At 39.4% G+C, this 17,675-nt stretch overlaps 1 protein-coding gene across 2 annotated transcripts in view; it reads right to left on the bottom strand.

Annotated features, from left to right (window-relative positions):
• Nucleotides 1-17,675, bottom strand: part of RELN (reelin) — a 517,743-nt gene that overhangs the window by 10,655 nt on the left and 489,413 nt on the right. For both annotated transcript variants that reach the window (XM_033192854.1, XM_033192856.1), the window contains exons 54-63: nt 16,410-16,585; nt 16,157-16,263; nt 14,869-15,111; nt 14,070-14,245; nt 10,311-10,384; nt 9,033-9,194; nt 8,116-8,273; nt 4,493-4,712; nt 1,788-1,985; nt 1,048-1,146 (exon numbers count right to left, since the gene is read on the bottom strand). In XM_033192854.1, the coding sequence (XP_033048745.1) occupies nt 1,048-1,146; nt 1,788-1,985; nt 4,493-4,712; nt 8,116-8,273; nt 9,033-9,194; nt 10,311-10,384; nt 14,070-14,245; nt 14,869-15,111; nt 16,157-16,263; nt 16,410-16,585 (1,613 nt within the window). The remainder of the gene's footprint in view (nt 1-1,047; nt 1,147-1,787; nt 1,986-4,492; nt 4,713-8,115; nt 8,274-9,032; nt 9,195-10,310; nt 10,385-14,069; nt 14,246-14,868; nt 15,112-16,156; nt 16,264-16,409; nt 16,586-17,675) is intronic.

Genomic DNA, 17,675 nt, shown 5'->3' with positions numbered 1-17,675 from the left:
ACATCAGCCTCATATTTAGATTCAAATGAGTCTGGACTGTTAAACTTCAACTTTGTCTTATGGAGGCAGAGCCCAGCAAGTTGTCCAAAAGCAGCAGCGCGCACAGGAGGCTAGTGTGGGGACCAGGTTGCTCTTGGATTTGGGGGTTGATATGGATGCCATGCAAGCAGGTGCCTCAGTGAAAACTAAGACGAGGGCTAGCTCAAGACTGAAAAATTCAGCTCATGGCTATGACTGACGAAAACAAATCTGGTAGTTTTCCTACCAATTAATCACTTAAATTTGCTTGCAAAATGACTGAAATCAGCCAAGGGACTGATTTCATTTTGGATTTCGTAAACAGAATGAACATTTGAACCTATCTACCGAGAAGATTCGCCTCTCCTTGCCAACCACTTGGAGCCATCAGTCCGAACCCGTCGAGACATAAGCATTCCAGTTCTACAGGAACTAGATCGTTAGAGAAAAAGCAAGTCATCTCTCTGTGAGGGAACAGTCAACCCAGCCAGGTAGAGTGGTGACAGCTTTATTATATAAAGAGGGAAAAACACCTTTAACTTGTTAGGTGCTGGGATTGGTCAGGGGGAATCTGAAATCACAAATTCTTTGTTCTAGTTGCAACCCCCACATCATTAAATGGAGAATGTCTGTAATTGGGCACATTAGTTAGTAACACTTCAGACACTGCCCACTACAGATCCTTCCTCTTCAAGGATGTCATTTCATTTTATAAGGCAACCCAAATCTGCCTTAAGACATGGTTTCCCATTTACCTGGAGACTTTGTTTTATCCAATTTAACCAATATTGTCAATCCTTAAATCAATGTTGTGCTTATGGAGGTTTTCTAAGGTACTTTCATTCGGGGCTTTGCTATTTCACCGATGACTTGAGCTATAGCTTGCAGTTGCAAAAGAGTGTAAGCCAAAGTGCTCCTGTGGGGGCTTCTCATAAAAAACGGTTCTTACTGAATTAAGGAGCATGCCACATCAAAGGAATTTCAGACCTTCCTGAAATGGACATGGGATGCCATGTATCAGATACTCACAGGACGACCTCCACATGGTCCAAAGCCCACTGATCATGACCTGTTCCGTTGTGGCGTGGTTGCCACCAGCGCAGTAAGACTCCTTTCATCCGTGCCTCCCTGGGTCACAGACAGAGGGACAAAGAGATTATACATTAGGAAGCAGAACTTTTTGGTATTTGACTTCTAGATGTCAAATATTATAATAGGCTAATCTAAATCAACAAAATGTTGCGCATGGAATTCAGATTTGCTTAAGTCATAGTATTCTGAGCAGCATCAAGTTTTATTGGCTACTCAAGGACTTGTAAAACTTTTCCATCTCTCTCCCTCCTTTCACTTGTTCCATTAATATCTGAAGATATTTAGTCAAAGCATGGAGTGCTTTCTGTGTGACAGACACTGTGCTAGAAGCTGGGCTTACAATGCAAAGCAAAACTGACATGACTACTTAACCTCAGTAAAATTTCAAACTAGCATGCCAGCAGAAAATAAATGTTTTCTAAGACTAGAAAAACTGGTTAAAGCAAGGGAAATAGGCAAAAACTGCCCTTGCATTTAGTTATTATTGTCTATTCCCTCTTGTCCCTATTCCTTATTTTAATTTGTGCCTTTCTTGTCCTAATCAAAAATAGTAACACCACTTTGGAGATCTGGGTTAGTCTTGGTTCTGCCACCACCTAGTTTTGTGGCATTGTGATTCCCAGGGATTCACAAAGGGATTGTGCATGAGACCATGCCTTTCCATTTGAGCCACTTACAGGGGGACATTGTAAGACACTCTCTGAGCTTGTGTGAAGTCCTTTGGCTGGTGCTGGGCGATGACGTGCCAGGTGATCCCGTTGTTGACGCTGTACTGCAGCAGCACCGCCTTGTCCACAGTGTGGGGGCCACTCAGGTCACTGTTGCAGCTGTCCGTCTGCGACGTGCTCCCAATTTGCAAGACAAACATGATTTTGCTGAAAAACACAGGGAAACCATCTTCATTTTTATTTATTTATTTTTTGAGATGGAATCTTACTCTGTCACTCAGGCTGGAGTGCAGTGGTGTGATCTTGACTCACTGCAACCTCTGCCTCCTGGGTTCAAGTGAGTCTCTTGCCTCAGCCTCCCTAGTAGCTGAGATAACAGGTGCGCACCACCACACCTGGCTAATTTTTGTATTTTTAGTGGAGATGGGGTTTCAACATATTGTCCAGGCTGGTCTCGAACTCCTGACCTCAGGCAATCCACCCACCTTGGCCTCCCAAAGTGCCGGGATTACAGGCGTAAGCCACTGTGCCCGGCTGGGAAATCATCTTTAAATTCAGGAAGTATTAAAGGAGTTATACTTCCTTAGTCTTTTCTTATTTCTAAAGTCCATAATTTCCAAGTTCATAATATAGTAGAACCAGAAGCAGCCAGTCTTGAGGGCTTGTTTGGAGGTTCTAGCAAGGGAGCACAGTTACTTGTATACCCTTGACCAAAGACTGGTCCTCCTCTATTGGGGATGGTCATCCTCTTCACCCAGCATACAGCTTTGGGAAGGATGCACATGGAGTGGTGAGGGAGGAAGGGGACACCTGCCTAGCTAGCCAGATCAGCTGAATCAACCCTGGTGATCAACGGAGTGACAGATGTCGCAGCCAGATCAAAGCAGCCAGTCTTATGACTACATCACTGTTAGTAACAAAATTTATTCATATTGTCTTCTATATTATACACGTGAAGACCTCAGAAGCCTGACTTTCTATACAAAGAAAGTATTTTTGACTTTCAAAGATGTGCCCTCTTTTCATGATGTTGGAAATCTTGTTAGAGTATTTCATTGAAAACATCTTCTATTCTCTGAAAGGTAATGTGGTCCAAACAGACAGCTGAGGACATGGAATACAACCACAATATTTATGCTGCGTTCTTTTTACAGATAACTCTAAGCTGAACACATCTGGATGGGGGTAAATTATTATGACTATTTTAGGAAAGGCTGTCTGGAGATCAGAGCTGAGGGAAAACTGAGTTAGGATGTGCAGGTTCTGAACCATGTCTGCTATTCTGTTCAACATGACATTTTGCTTTTCATTGTCATCCTTGCCCTAGATAGAGCTTTTAGGCATGGGAAATAAATCCTCATAAGATTCCTCATGATTAACAGAGTACCTAATTTAAAGTAGGTGGTGGAATAAAGAGCTAGATTTAGAAACGTATAAATGCATAAACTAATTTAAAACATAGTGTGCCATTGCTAACTATGCACCTAGTTGCAGCTATATATGGTAGTATCACAGAAAACACCAGGTTATCTCTAGATTAAGTATATCTTTTTGGTAGGAAAAAAAAAAAAAAAAGGAAGATGGTAGATGCAACTTTTATCATATCATGGTTGCCATACAGGAATTAATTTTATTTTCATTGTTTATCATATTAAGGGCCCCCAAACCTGCCTTTCTGCCTGTGAAAATACAACACTAATATTATATTTTCCAAAGTGAAAGGTTTTAAGTAAACTATCTTCCCATTAATCAAACACATATTCTCATAGCTACTGAACACTTTTCAGCATTCAAGAAATACTCTACAATAATATCTAGCAACCTTTTTTAAGCCTTGGAATCTTTTCTTGAATTATATAGACAAAAAGCTGTGTTTACTGTGGATAAGGAAGCCAAAGCTGGGAAGGGCAGATAGGGAAGGAAATTCAGTCCTCCTTATGTCTTTGTCAGTCACTTCCTTAGTCCATTTGCAAGGTCTCTGCCCACTCTACTCTGCATTAACCCTCAGCAACTATAGCACATAAATCTTTAAAGATCTTATCCATCCATCCATTCCTCCTCCATTTCTATTTATTGTACTTACGTGTGCTAAATATAGGCATATGTTTGCATTGCTACAAATTTACTTCACATACACATTTATATGTTTGCCTGTGCTCAACATTAAATTATCTATGTAGTTTATCCCTAACCATTTTTTAAAAATATTTGGCCGGCCGGGCGTGGTGGCTCAAGCCTGTAATCCTAGCACTTTGGGAGGCCGAGACGGGCGGATCACGAGGTCAGGAGATTGAGACCATCCTGACTAACACGGTGAAACCCCGTCTCTACTAAAAACTACAAAAAACTAGCCGGGCGAGGTGGCGGCGCCTGTAGTCCCAGCTACTCGGGAGGCTGAGGCAGGAGAATGGCGTGAACCCGGGAGGCGGAGCTTGCAGTGAGCTGAGATCCGGCCACAGCACTCCAGCCTGGGTGACAGCGCGAGACTCCGTCTCAAAAAAAAAAAAAAAAAATTTGGCCATTTCTCTGGGCTTATGCCTACATTACCACCAGTCAGCCACTGTGGATGAAGAAATACAAAGCAATTCTCTAATAAACTTAAGAGAAGCATAATTTTGAGTTGTGAAACATATATGCTTCCTTGTCCCAAATTCAAATGATAGGTTTTCACTGACTAATTCTATGTCTGGACTACAATATGGATGTTTGGGTACCTTGCTCGAGTGAGATCCAGAGGCTTGGTAGCTGCTTGCCTGATCTGACAGCCATTAAAGTACAGTGAGTCTCCATGGGCGTAGGGGGCCAGCTGCCCACAGCCACTTCCTATGACTCCACCTTGAATGGTCTCCCAGTTTGCCTCGGTGACTCTTGCGGACTCAAAATTATCTTTAATATAACTGGGAAGGTCGTGACTGAAAACAGAGCAATCATCACCTAGAGGACAAGGAATAGTCACAGAAATTAACTGGATCAACCAGAGTTATTCAAGATTAGGAACAAGTATTCAAGTTCAGGTTTAAGTCGTTGTTATTGTAAGAATGGCAAAATACAAGGAACTTAAACAACTTTACAAAAAAAAAAAAAAAAAAACACAGCCAAACAGTCCCATCAAAAAGTGGGTGAAGAATATGAAGAGATACTTCTCAAAAGAAGACATTTATGCGGCCAACAAACATATGAAAAAAAGCTAATCATCACTGGTCATTAGAGAAATGCAAATCAAAACTACAACGAGATACCATCTCATGCCAGTTAGAATGGTGATCATTAAAAAGTCAGGAAACAACAGATGCTGGAGAGGATGTGGAGAAATAGGAACAATTTTACACTGTTGGTGGGAGTGTAAATTAGTTCAACCATTGTAGAAGACAGTGTGGTGATTTCTCAAGGATGTAGAACTAGAAATACCATTTGACCCAGCAATCCCATTACCGAGTATACACCCAAAGGATTCTAAGTCATTCTACTCTAAAGATACATGCACATGTATGTTTATTGCAGCACTATTCACAACAGCAAAGACTTGGAACCAACCCAAATGCCCATCAATGTTAGACTGGGTAAAGAAAATGTGGCACATATATACCATGGAATACTATACAGCCATAAAAAAGGATGAGATCATGTCCTTTGCAGGGACATGGATGAAGCTGGAAATCATCATTCTCAGCAAACTAACACAAGAACAGAAAACCAAACACCGCATGTTCTCATTCATAGGTGGGAGTTGAACAATGAGAACACATGGACACAGGGAGGGGAACATCACACACCAGGGCCTGTTGGGGGATGGGAGGCAAGGGGAAGGATAGCATTGGGAGAAATACCTAATGTAAATGATGGGTTGGTGGGTGCAGCAAACCATCCTGGCACATGTATACCTATGTAACAAACCTGCAAGTTCTGCACATGTATCCCAGAACTTAGGGGAAAAAAAGGAAACATAACAAAATCCAGCAAAACTAACTAACTAACTAACTAACTAACTAAATAATTGAATGTTCTTACAGTAAAAAAAAAAAAAAACAAAGAATGGCAAAATACTAAGTAGATACAGACTCCCAGAAGTAAATGTTTTGTTTTGGCAATTATTGGCTTATATTGTTGGAAAAAAAATCCAATTTTCTTTGAGTCAGTGTTAACTGAAATATGCAGTGCTCATGTCCGTATTTGCTGTGTAAAACTGTTGTTTAAATACCACAGCATCTGGCTGGGCCTTGAATGTTTACCAGTGGTGGGTCTCAGTAGGGAACTCTCACCCTGGTATAAGAGGCCTATCTAATTTCTTTTTTCCTAGCATGATTTGTAGCAGAAAATACAGGTTAATATATACTTGATGATTCTTAAGAGTAGAGTCTATATTTTAACTCGTTGGATTCCAGCATCTAAAACAATATTTAGCACATATAAGATAGTAATGGGTGGGGCTCAGTGGCTCATGCCTGTAATTCCAGCACTTTGGGAGACTGAAGTGGGAAGATCACCTGAGGTCAGGGGTTCGAGTTCAGCCTGGCCAACATGGTGAACCACCCCATCTCTACTAAAAATACAAAAAAAAAAAAAAAATGAGTTGGGCATGGTGGCATGTGCCTGTAATCCCAGCTACTCAGGAGGCTGAGGCAAGAGAATCACTTGAACCCAGGAGGTGGAAGTTGCAGTGAGCTGAGATCATGCCACTGCACTCCAGCCTGGGCAACAAGAGTGAAAACTCCATCTCAAAAAAAAAAACAAAAAAAAACAAAAAAAACAAAAAAGATATTCAGTAATGAAGCTGGGATAAATAATAATAAAACTGGCAGTGTCTCTCAGAGACCACTGAACTGAATTACTGACATTTAAGTAAGATATTATATTAGCAAATGTGTATGTGCTTGCATTTCCCATTGATTTAAACAGTACATTTTTTCTACATGTCCTTAATAGTTTAAAATTAAGGTTCAGGGGAGAGGGCAAATTCCAGACATCTAGGACTTCTTGTGAGACATTTGATTCACTCATTTGCCTAGAGTTAAAATTCTCCAGCTAATAATATAGTGACAGACCCAGCTGGTCTCAGTGACAATAACACCAGCGGAGAAAGGAGATGGCTAAGTAATTTCTAACATCAGAGATGTGCAGCAGTCTACATTAATCATATCCATTTGATTTTGATGCAAGGAAACATCAACCAAGAAATCTAAATAGATCCGACTCCAGAATTCAAATACATGGATTCTTACATTGCATATCTGGGGGAAACTGTGTAACTCCCCTCCTTCTTGGATAAATCTCTCAGCCATGAGAGACAGCAAGGCTGATTGGAAAGAACACCTTGAGTGGTGGTCTTTCTGATATTTGCTAGCTGTGTGACCTTAGGCAGGTCACTTAGCCTCCCTGAGTCTCAGTTTCTTTGCCTGTAGCATGGGAATAATTATATTAACCACAGATAACTGATGGGGATATCATAGATTATAAGCGACTGAAGAATAAGTTGGTGTATACTATGTAAATAGTAAAGCATAAGACAGTGTAAGGATTCATTCAAAGAAGATTGATTAGCACTGCTATCGGCCAAGTATTAAGCTATGAGGATACAGAATGTTAACTATGGAAAGTGAACTTTGTAATGATAGAGGCTGAAACCTGTTGGAAACATTGGCTCAAAGGAAAACAGGCCTGCAGACCTTCTAACAGACCAACAGAGCAATTTCCTGTCATGTGAGGGGTTGAGTAGATACTCTCTGCCCTGGATATATACTCAGCCTCTAGAAACTCAAGGAGTGAAATGTATTTCTTTGAGTCATAAAGGGGTGTGTGTGTGTGTGTGTGGTGTGTGTGTGTGTCAGTATCACAGTGACCTGGAAACCAGAACATCTTGAGTTGTCAGCTACATCTTAGAACAGTGGCAGTTGCTGCTGGAAGAGGCTGAGGAAGGAGGGATACTGGTCAAGTATGTAGGCACAGGCAGCTAGGCCAGGAAGGAGGGAGGCCCAGAGGTGGAAATTAAGTATTGGGGATGTGGGTGGGGGCAGGGAGTTATATGAAAGAGAATGTGAGGTACTATACCATATCCTGATTTAGCATATCTGGATTTATATGCTTATAAATTTATATTTATAGAATGTCTGGGGTAGATTTCAATTCTATATTTAAAAAAATACCTTCAGGAATATTGCATAAGGCTATGCTTAATAATTTGTCCCAAAGTTAAATAAGGAGTGACCAAGGAGTGTGTCATGAATCTCAGATCCCTCAGGCTGGAATTTCTATCCATTTCCTAGTGGACTTTGGTATACGTGTTAAGATGAGGAGAACCTCATGGTCTCCTGTATCAAAGTTGACAGCCTGGGATTCAGACCTTGGAAGCTCTCATCACAGATGCAGATGGCGCCAGTCGTGCAGTATCCGTGCCCACTGCAGAGCTTGGGGCAAGCCTCTCCAATATACACGTGATCAATTGCCCAGCTTTGCTTCTCAGTTTCTTCTCCCTTCTGGATCCAGCGGAACTGTGTCGCACTGAAAGAACCATAGAGAGCAGAAGGGGTTCAGTAGGTTGTTACTTCCATGGCTGCATCCTGCCTCTAGCCTCTGGGAGAGGGGACTATTTATGAGAAAAGGGCTTCCCAAATGTCTTCCTGAAGCACCCTGCTGGCAGAGGTGAGAGAACTTGTATTTCTCAGACTCTGGGAGTATAACCCAAAATGCCATTCTGGAAGCTTGTATCTTCTCTGAAAATTTCATGTGAATTTCCTATTCTAGTCCATAATAAACCTGTGTTCATTTTCCCTATAAAGGTATATCATTTTCCAAATCTTTGAGTAAACCAAATCTGCTCTAGGAAGATTGCATTCCATTGTATTTATCCTGCAGCTTTGTGTAACCTGTCAGCTCTACACACCTAACTGGTATTTGTATCTGGATGAAAAGCGCAGCCTTTGGGAGGGCAGAACACTGGGGCAAAACTGGTGCCAATGCCAGTCTTGGATTGGGGTCTGTCATTCAGGGCCTATGACTGAGTTTGGTACATACTATGGTATTAAGTCAAAGGAAATCTGAGATCTCTGAATCATTTACAGACAAACTCCAATTTCCTCCTGGGACATGCAGTTGCCATTTGGAGGCATGGGTTGGTGAGAGGAGGGAAAGAAGATGGGAGAGGGCACCAGGGCTGCATGTAAAGCTCTGGCTCACACTGTCAGTTGTTTTTAGCTCACTGCATGAACTCTATAGAAAGGCCAGATAATTTCACAAAGTTTACCTTAATTTGCAACCTACCTGGAGGAGACATGGTCAGGCAACTGGATGGTAATTCTTTTCCAGCTTGAGCTGTTGACAGAGTTGTAGATGGTGGCTTCATGGAACTGGAAAGGGGAGCAGCCAATGCTGTTAGAAGAGGAAGGAAGGCACTGGGTCTGTACAAGCTGCCAGGAATCTGATCTGCAGAAACCAGAAGGCTTTGTTAGACAAATTGTAAGAGAAACATATAATCTGTCTAATGTCAAGGTAATGCTTTGTGGTCAGGTTAAATTAAAATATTTGTATATGAGTTTCCTGTTTTCTATATACATTTATAATTACAGATTATAAAAAAATTAAAATATTTTCAGAAATATTCTGACTTTAAAAGCACACGGACAAGAGAATAAAATAATAGCATGCATAGCAATGAATTCTGGTGGATTCTTCCTACTGACATTGATACTAGAAATATACCTGGAGTTGACTGACAAAATTGTCCGTCTCCTCAAACTTAATGTAATTAGTGTTTAAAAGTGATAGTGGGAGGGTTATTAACCCTAATAAGGTAACTGAACTATGTCAGACTTTTATTCAATATTGCTAATATGCTTTAGAAGAGGTAACTCTGGCTGACGCATATTCAGATCATTCATTGATTAAAGTTTTCGTTAGAGGTAGCTGAAAATCAGTAACATGAATAAGAGAGTTCCACTCTGAGGACAAATGTAGTGCTTTGCTTATTTTGATAAAATTTAAAATATAAAGTTTCTTGGTGGCAGCCTTGTATGAAAATAGATTTTTTTTTGTTTGAAGGAAAATTTTGAAAATAAGATGTATACATTTTGTACAAGTGAAATGTATATAAAAATATGCATGAACTGCCACTTTTAAGATATAAGGTTATTCCTCTGTAAGCAACTGCCTTAACCTGTAATTCCCAGCACTCTGGGAGGCCGGGGCAGGCAGATCACCTGAGGTCAGGAGTTCAAGACCAGCCCGACCAACATGGGGAAACCCTGTCTCTTCTAAAAATACAAAATTAGCTGGGCTTGGTGGCATATGCCTGTAATCCCACCTACTCAGGAGGCTGAGGCAGGAGAATCACTTGAACCGAGGAGGCAGAGGTTGCGGTGAGCTGAGATCCCGCCACTGCACTCCAGTCTGGGCAACAAGAGCAAATCTCTCTCTCTCTCTCTCTCTCTCACACACACACACACCACACACACACACACACACACACACACACACACACACGACAACCGTTTGGATTGGGTATTCAAGTTTGGAGATAATGTTAAAAATTATTTCACAAACCTTGCATCCTTAGTGTATTCCAACATTACAGAATGAAGGTCACCACAAGAAGTGGCTTCACAACCCACCACAATCTAAAACAAACAAACAATCAATATACAGGTAAGATTAGATGATATTGAATCCCATTAATTAAAAATCCCATCCCACCATTTATTACTCTGACAGGTAATATTCAGAGAAGCTTTTACAGAGCAGCCTGCTGGAATACCAAGAATACATTCTTTTGGATTCTGTTATAGATGCTCAATTTTGCATGGAGATGAAAATTAAGGTTTTAAAAGTTACATTTCTATTTACTAAATTAGTATAATGCATTAATCACAAATCTGGGTAAGATAAATTGGCCAAAAAGAAAGTAACATTAGCCGAATTTATAGACAGAAACTGAAAGTATCACTGATTCAAAACATTTTCATTGATAGCCTAACTTTCTTGATTGTGACTATTAAATTTTTATTTGGAATTAAAATAGACAATTTTAATTACTTAATATTTGTTCTTGGGGTTTTCTGTATTTCTGTATGAATGAAAGCTTTCCATATTATATGCAATTAAGTGTTTGAATCAGTAATACATAAATGCTTTAAACATTTGGTGATTCAAATTTAAGTCCTAGTCATCTATGTAATCAAGTCCTATTTCACCACTGATAACTAGGGAAGGTTAGTGCTAAAAATTTCAGGCCATACAGTCATGAATAAAACAACTCTAAATTCAGAGAGAGAATAAGAAGCAAAATGATAGTGAGAATCATAAAAGACACAAATATAATGCTGTGGTGCTTCAAAGGAGATAGTATTTGATTAAATGGATTAGAAAATAATCAGATAGGGTACATGCAAGCTGCCCCTGAAGACTGGGAAGAGTGTGACGGGTAGAAATAGGAAAAAGATATTTAGGTGAAAGAAAATTTGAGTGAAGACAAAGTAGGGAATCGTGGTGGCACATCCAGAGCACAGCATATAGCATGTTTTGGTCCAAGTATAGCATATATGATATATTCAGAGATGAGGTTAGAATGATCGGTTGAATTTGGCAGACCAGAAGCTGTAGCCTAAGGTGTTTGACCTTAATTTGGTAAGTGATGGAGAGTCATTAAAGGTTTCTGAGCAGTGGAATGATGTGCTGCTTAGAGATATGCTTTATAAAGATCAATCTGACTGTGATGTCAAAGACACATAGGAGTGGAGAGAGATTGGAAGTGAAAAGAGTACTTAGTCAAATATTGATTTAGTTAGGGCCAGACCAGAGGTGGTGATAGTGCAAACAGAGAAGATTGGATGGATACCAGGAACATTGGAAAATAGAATTCAAAGGATGCAGTCACTGATCAGATATGAAAAGTGAAAAATCAAAGCGTAGTTGAACATTTCAAGCTGGTTACTAGGTGAATGGTGGTGCCATCGACAGAAACAGGAAAATCAGAAAGAGGAGTTGGTATGGTGAGGGAAGATATTAAGTGCACCGTTAGACGCATTCAGTTGAGGTGCCAATGTGCAACGGTGTAGACATGTGTAGGGGCTATTACAAATATTGAATTAATTGTTAGGGTTGGATATGCAGATTTGAAATTTGCTCTTCAAGATACGATTCTTGAAGCTAGATGATTGGATACAATTCCTGATGGTGAGAAGGTCTATGGAGAGAGAAGAAAGTTGATACATACTGAGAAATGCTGACATTTAGAGGGCTAAGGGGAGAAAAGCCATAAGAAGATAGTAGATATCAAAGAGGTAAAAGGAGAACCAGCAGAGAACCCAGAAGCTTAGGGGAATGATGATGCCACAGGTTGAAGAGGGCAAGAATAACAGTGTCAAATGGTGTAGAGAGGAAAGGGAAGATGGGGATATGCAAAAGCTGTTGACATTGGGTACAGTAAGACTCTGGTGACTTTCAAGTATGTAGTTTTAGTGATACTTTACTGAATTTTTGAGGATAAACTTTCTTTTTTTCCTAAAGAAATTGCCTTGGTTAGAGAAAGAGAGACCCAGTCTCTTCAGTGCAGTGACTTAACAAAAGAGGAGGCTCCAATCAACTCAAATATAATGCCTTTGATCTGGGCCACAATGTGAACCTGGTAGAGGGAAAATCTTCACTCTTAAGGAACACGGCTTAGAGGCAGAGGAAGTATAACACTTCTGCATATCACTAAGTTAAGACTAGTCCTGAAGGAGTGGTAGCATTTGGGGAGCTTGCCTTACCCTCCAGTCTCTGAAGGGGAGTTTAACATAGAGCTGAGGCAAAAAGCAAATACATTTTTATTTCTGCTAATAGAGATTTTTACTATTAACTGTCATTGTAGTATATCAAAAAAGGGTATTAGAATAACTGATGTCTTTAAAATGACCTAGTAATACAATGTATTTCTGTAATGGCTTTGTGTGTGTGTGTGGGGAGGGGGATAGGGTCTTGTTCTGTTGCCCTAGCTGGAGTGCAGTGGTGGGATCATAGCTCACTGTAACCTCCAACCCCTGGGCTCGAGTGATTCTTGTGCCTGGCTTCCTGAGCAGCTAGGACTACAGGTACATGCCACGACGCCCAGCTAATTTTTTTTTTTTTGTAGAGACAGGGGTCTTGCTATGTTTCCCAGGCTGGTCTTGAACTTTTGGCCTTAGAGATCCTTCCTCCTTGGCCTCCCAAAGTGCTGGGATTACAGGTGTTTGCAATAGAGATATATAAATTGATATTGCTTTGCCCTTCTCTGAGTGTCTATTAATTATTTATGTCTTCATTTTCATCCTATCTGAATTAAGTATTCAGTTTAGAGTATTTGAGAGTTCTCCTTAATTTTTTGAGGGTTTAGGAAGTTCCAACAAGACTAATGTTGTATAGGCATATGAAGTCAGAGACACAAGAAAATAGAAAGATATACTGAAAAAAATAGAGAAAAAATCGCTCAATGCACATAATAGGCATGGAGTAAGAGAAAGAGGCAGAGAGAGGAGGAGAGAGAGAGAGAGATGATAGAGAGAGGAAGGGAAGGGAGAGAGCGAGAATTGTGCAACATAAAAAGGAGATAGTGTTACAGAGAGCTAGAAGTAGGCAGTCTCCTATTTGAGCTTTTAATTTACAAGGTTAGGGAGACTGAAATCCAGATTACATATATAAGATGGAATATATTCAGTTGGTGTAAAAGTAATTGCAGTTTTTGCCATTAAAATGAATGGCATTAAAAGTAATTCTTTTTTTTTTTTTTGGAGACACAGTCTCGTTCTGTCACCCAGAGTGCAGTGGTATGATCTCAGTTCAGTGCAACCTCTGCCTCTCAGGTTTCAGCGATTATTATTTCTCAGCCTCCCGAGTAGCTGGGATTACAGGTGTGTACTACCATGACCGGCTAATTTTATTTTATTTTATTTTATTTATTTATTTTTTTGTAGAGCCAAGGTTTTGCCGTGTTGGCCAGGCTACTCTGGAGCTCCTGGCCTCTTGGCCTCAAGTGATCCTCCCACCCCAGCCTCCCAAAGTGCTGGTATTATAGGCGTGAGCCACTGCACTCGGCCTGCAATTACTTTTGCGCCAGCCCAACAGTTACATTTCTTGCTATGTCCCAACATTTTCAGGGATTTCATCTATCCTCAAAAAAATCATACTTGAATAAAGGTCTTTGCAAAAGATGACCTCTTTTATTCATAAGATAAAGTCTCTTTTAATGAATAGTATCAGTCATTTCCTTAAAGTTGTCTGAATAAACACTCTCCCCCGGGGCCCCAAATGCAATGCTACTTTCTGCTTTAAAGAGTCACTTTTCCTTACTTTAAACTGCATCATGTATCCTGGCTGTATAATGAGTTCTCGGGAGGATAGAGCATTGTGAGTCTTGTCCTTCTTTTTATTTGGCCAGTAGAGGTGGAAGGATGGATTGCCACAAAATCCTGCTGTTCTTACAGCATTAGGGTAAAAACTCCAGTTTTCTTCATGGGAAGTGCCTTCTGTTAAGGAAAATTGGAATAAATATGGCATGTTATTCTCTTGAGGAAAGTTGGAAGCAATATGGCATATTATTCTCTTGAACTGATTGATTTATTGTTGAATTCCTTAAATTTTTATGCTCTACTAGCTTTCTGCTTACACTTTAGGATTTTTATTTTATTTAACTGGGATAATGCATAAATCCAACATGAGAAATCAAACTTAGACAAGACTATTAAATGGTAGTAGAATGATTACTGTACTTTTAAAATGTAATTGCTAGTCTAGGTAACTTAGCACTGAAAAGTTCTTGATACATTTCATCAGCCAGTGCATTAAGTATTTCTGTGACACATTAATTACTAAAGAAACTAAAATTATTTGGGGGTATTGAAATTTCAAATTATATTTAAAGCCAGACATTGTGCCTTTGACAGGATTTATTGAATTCTTAGTGGACATTTCAACAGGCAGCCAACTTTGAAGATTTATAAACCATTGGGCAAAATAACAGCTAACATTTGTTGAGCAGGAGTATGGGCTAGGCAATCTTATAAATGCTTTTCATGTGCTAATGTATCTGAAGACATAAGCAGAAAAATGGCTCACAGGAAAGAAAATTGTTCAATGTCTTGTTTCTTACCATCATCAAAAGTATCCACCAATTGGCTTGGATTGATTTCTGCTCCACCAATCAAAATATTGTCCAGTGCCCACTGAGCACGCTCCACCCCAGAGACCACAATTCCATTGCTGATCACAAAAGGCTGCCACCAACGAAGTCGAGTTGTGTTGGTAAGGGCATCTTCAGGAAGAAGTATGTAGTCATGTCTAACAGAAATGTATTTCTGGTAATCCATCTCATGGAGCAAAGTCCAGGTAATTCCTATAACAACAAATATACCAACATAGCAATATATCTAGAATCTCCTGCCTCCTGATAAACCACCAGTATACTTCAGATACTGTGCACTTCCCAAAGAAATTTTCAACCAGCAAATGACAACTGATTTTGCTGACTTTGATGTTAGGTATTCACTACTTATAAATACTGTTTCTGTATGAGGCTAATGATATGAGGGGAAGGATATTTCGAAAGAGTTGGCCAAAATAAAAACACTGAAGTAAAAATTAGTTACGTTTTGCTTTTAAAATTTAGTTCTAAATTCTTATTTCTCACAAATAATGAGATATACCTATGTTTTACATGTTTCTAGGCAATAGCTTTCAGTATTAAAATAGTTATTGTAATTTTATGCAATTTGTAATTATTTGGACTGGTATAAAGTTTATCTCTTCTTGCTTGATAAGATTGCAGGTGGGATGTTTAGGTACTTAAGAAAACATCCTTCAAATACCTTAAAATACTTCAGGGTCATCTGTTAATCAGCTAGTTATTAAGAATGATATCTATCGGCTAAAGTAGATTTTTCTAAAGACATCATGGTATTACTGGTCTCATTTTAGCTACTTCAAAATAAAACAGAATTCTTTTAAAATATTCTGTGACAAACTCACAAAATCAGTCTTTTTTTTCACAATTTTTGAAGATTTCTATAGATTCTCTATAGCATTTATTACATGTTTACACATAAGCTTTTAAAAATAAAGTTTTAAAAATGATCTTTTACTTGGAAACCATACAAAATGTATTTCTTAATTGTATCACTCAAGCTTCAGTAAAGCATAGAGGTTGTTTATTCATAAAGTTTGGACTTTATTTTTTAATGTGATTTCTCTCTTGTCCCCTTTTTGCATAACACAGAAGTCACTTGTACGGTACATGTAATAAACAAAATCTGTAGCTTTTTCTTTGTGAGTTTCACAATTGAAACTGTGAAGTCAGCAAAGCTTTGTAGAGACTTTTCTGAGGGTGTTGGATGGAATTTGGGAATCTGCTCCAAGGTGTGGTTTTCACCCCTGACACGTGCCTCCATCAGTAGAGTAGTCCAACAGCACGCCTTCCTTCCTGCAGATGGGACGATGGCAAGAGGTCATGTTGTTCTCACTCCCAATGCGCCCCCAGTATTGCAGGAACCTGAATGCAAGCACATTTTATCCATCAGAATAATTCATTAGAACAAATACTCTACTCAAGTCCTGGATAATTTCTTCCATACAAGTGTTCCTTGCTTTGGGACCAATTTTCTGTATTACAATAGAAATAACAAAAAATTGACTTACTTTGCACCTCGAAGATCCAAATCTTGTGTAATTGCTTGTCTCACAGTAGATCCCCCAAAATAGAGTGCAGTGTCCTCAGCAAGAATTCCACACTCAGTGCAAGTACTTCCACCTTCTAAGGACATCCATAAGTCAGGTTTGATTTCTTCACTGTCAAAGCGTTCCTTCAGGAAAGTCTGGAAAAAACATAAGCCAGATGTAGTCAAAAAAACAACTTTGGATAACTATGGAATATTTAAGAAAATACAGAGTGACATCTTGGACTTAAAAAAAATAGAGCTGATTTCAAATGCTTTTCAAAGATGTTCAAAAACAACAACAGGCTATTTCCACAATGTTCTTTTCTGTCATATATTGAAAATCATTTAAACTGCCCAAATAATGTTTAATAATTGAAATTTAAAATAATTGTAAAGTTGACTATATCAATTTTTTTTTTTTTTGAGATGGTCTTGCTCTGGTCACTTGGGTTGGAGTGCAGTGGCACAATTTCGGCTCATTGCAGCCTCTGCCTCCCGGGTTCAAGCGATTCTCATGCCTCAGCCTCCTGAGTAGCTGGGATTACAGGTGTGTGCCACCACACCTGGCTATTTTTTGTATTTTCAGTAAAGATGGGGTTTCACCATGTTGGCTAGGCTGGTCTCGAACTCCTGACCTCAAGTGATCTGCCCACCTCTGTCTCCCAGAGTGCTGCAATTACAGGTGTGAGCCACCACGCCTGGCCATATTATAGTAACACTTCTATTTGTAAAAAGTTATTTAAGCATATACCCCCAAATATGTATATTTGTTTATATAGTATATAAAAGTATTATTGTAATGTATTATGAAACATGCCAAAAAAAAGTAAATTTGAAAGCAATAAGATAAAATATAAACATGCAATCCAGCACTTTCCCCCCAACATTCCCCAATGGATTGTCCTGGTGTGTGTGCCCTCACTTTGGAGACTGCCTAAGGCAGCCAAGATCCTTCAGCCTCTAGCACAGAGTGAACCCTGAAGGTCTATATGGTTAGGCAGGGACACTTGAAATCAAATCTCTCTATATAAAGTCAAAAGAAAGTAAACCTTAGAAGGCAGGTTGAAAGATGTTTCACCTGTTTATCAGGGCCAAGTGGTAGGGCGACAAGTACTCAAAATCTAGAATAAAATATTTTTTCCCTGGGTCTCCAGTTTATCCTTTTAACTAAGAATGATTGACAACCAGGAAATCTATTTTTCAGAGAGTGTACAAAGTATAAAGGTTCATGGCTACATTTTATGTA

Source organism: Trachypithecus francoisi, unplaced genomic scaffold, assembly GCF_009764315.1.
Source record: "Trachypithecus francoisi isolate TF-2019V2 unplaced genomic scaffold, Tfra_2.0 Lachesis_group4, whole genome shotgun sequence".
Classification (NCBI taxonomy): Eukaryota; Metazoa; Chordata; class Mammalia; order Primates; family Cercopithecidae; genus Trachypithecus; species Trachypithecus francoisi.
The sequence above is the reverse complement of the archived record's forward strand: the minus strand, read 5'-3'. Positions and strand labels throughout refer to the sequence as shown.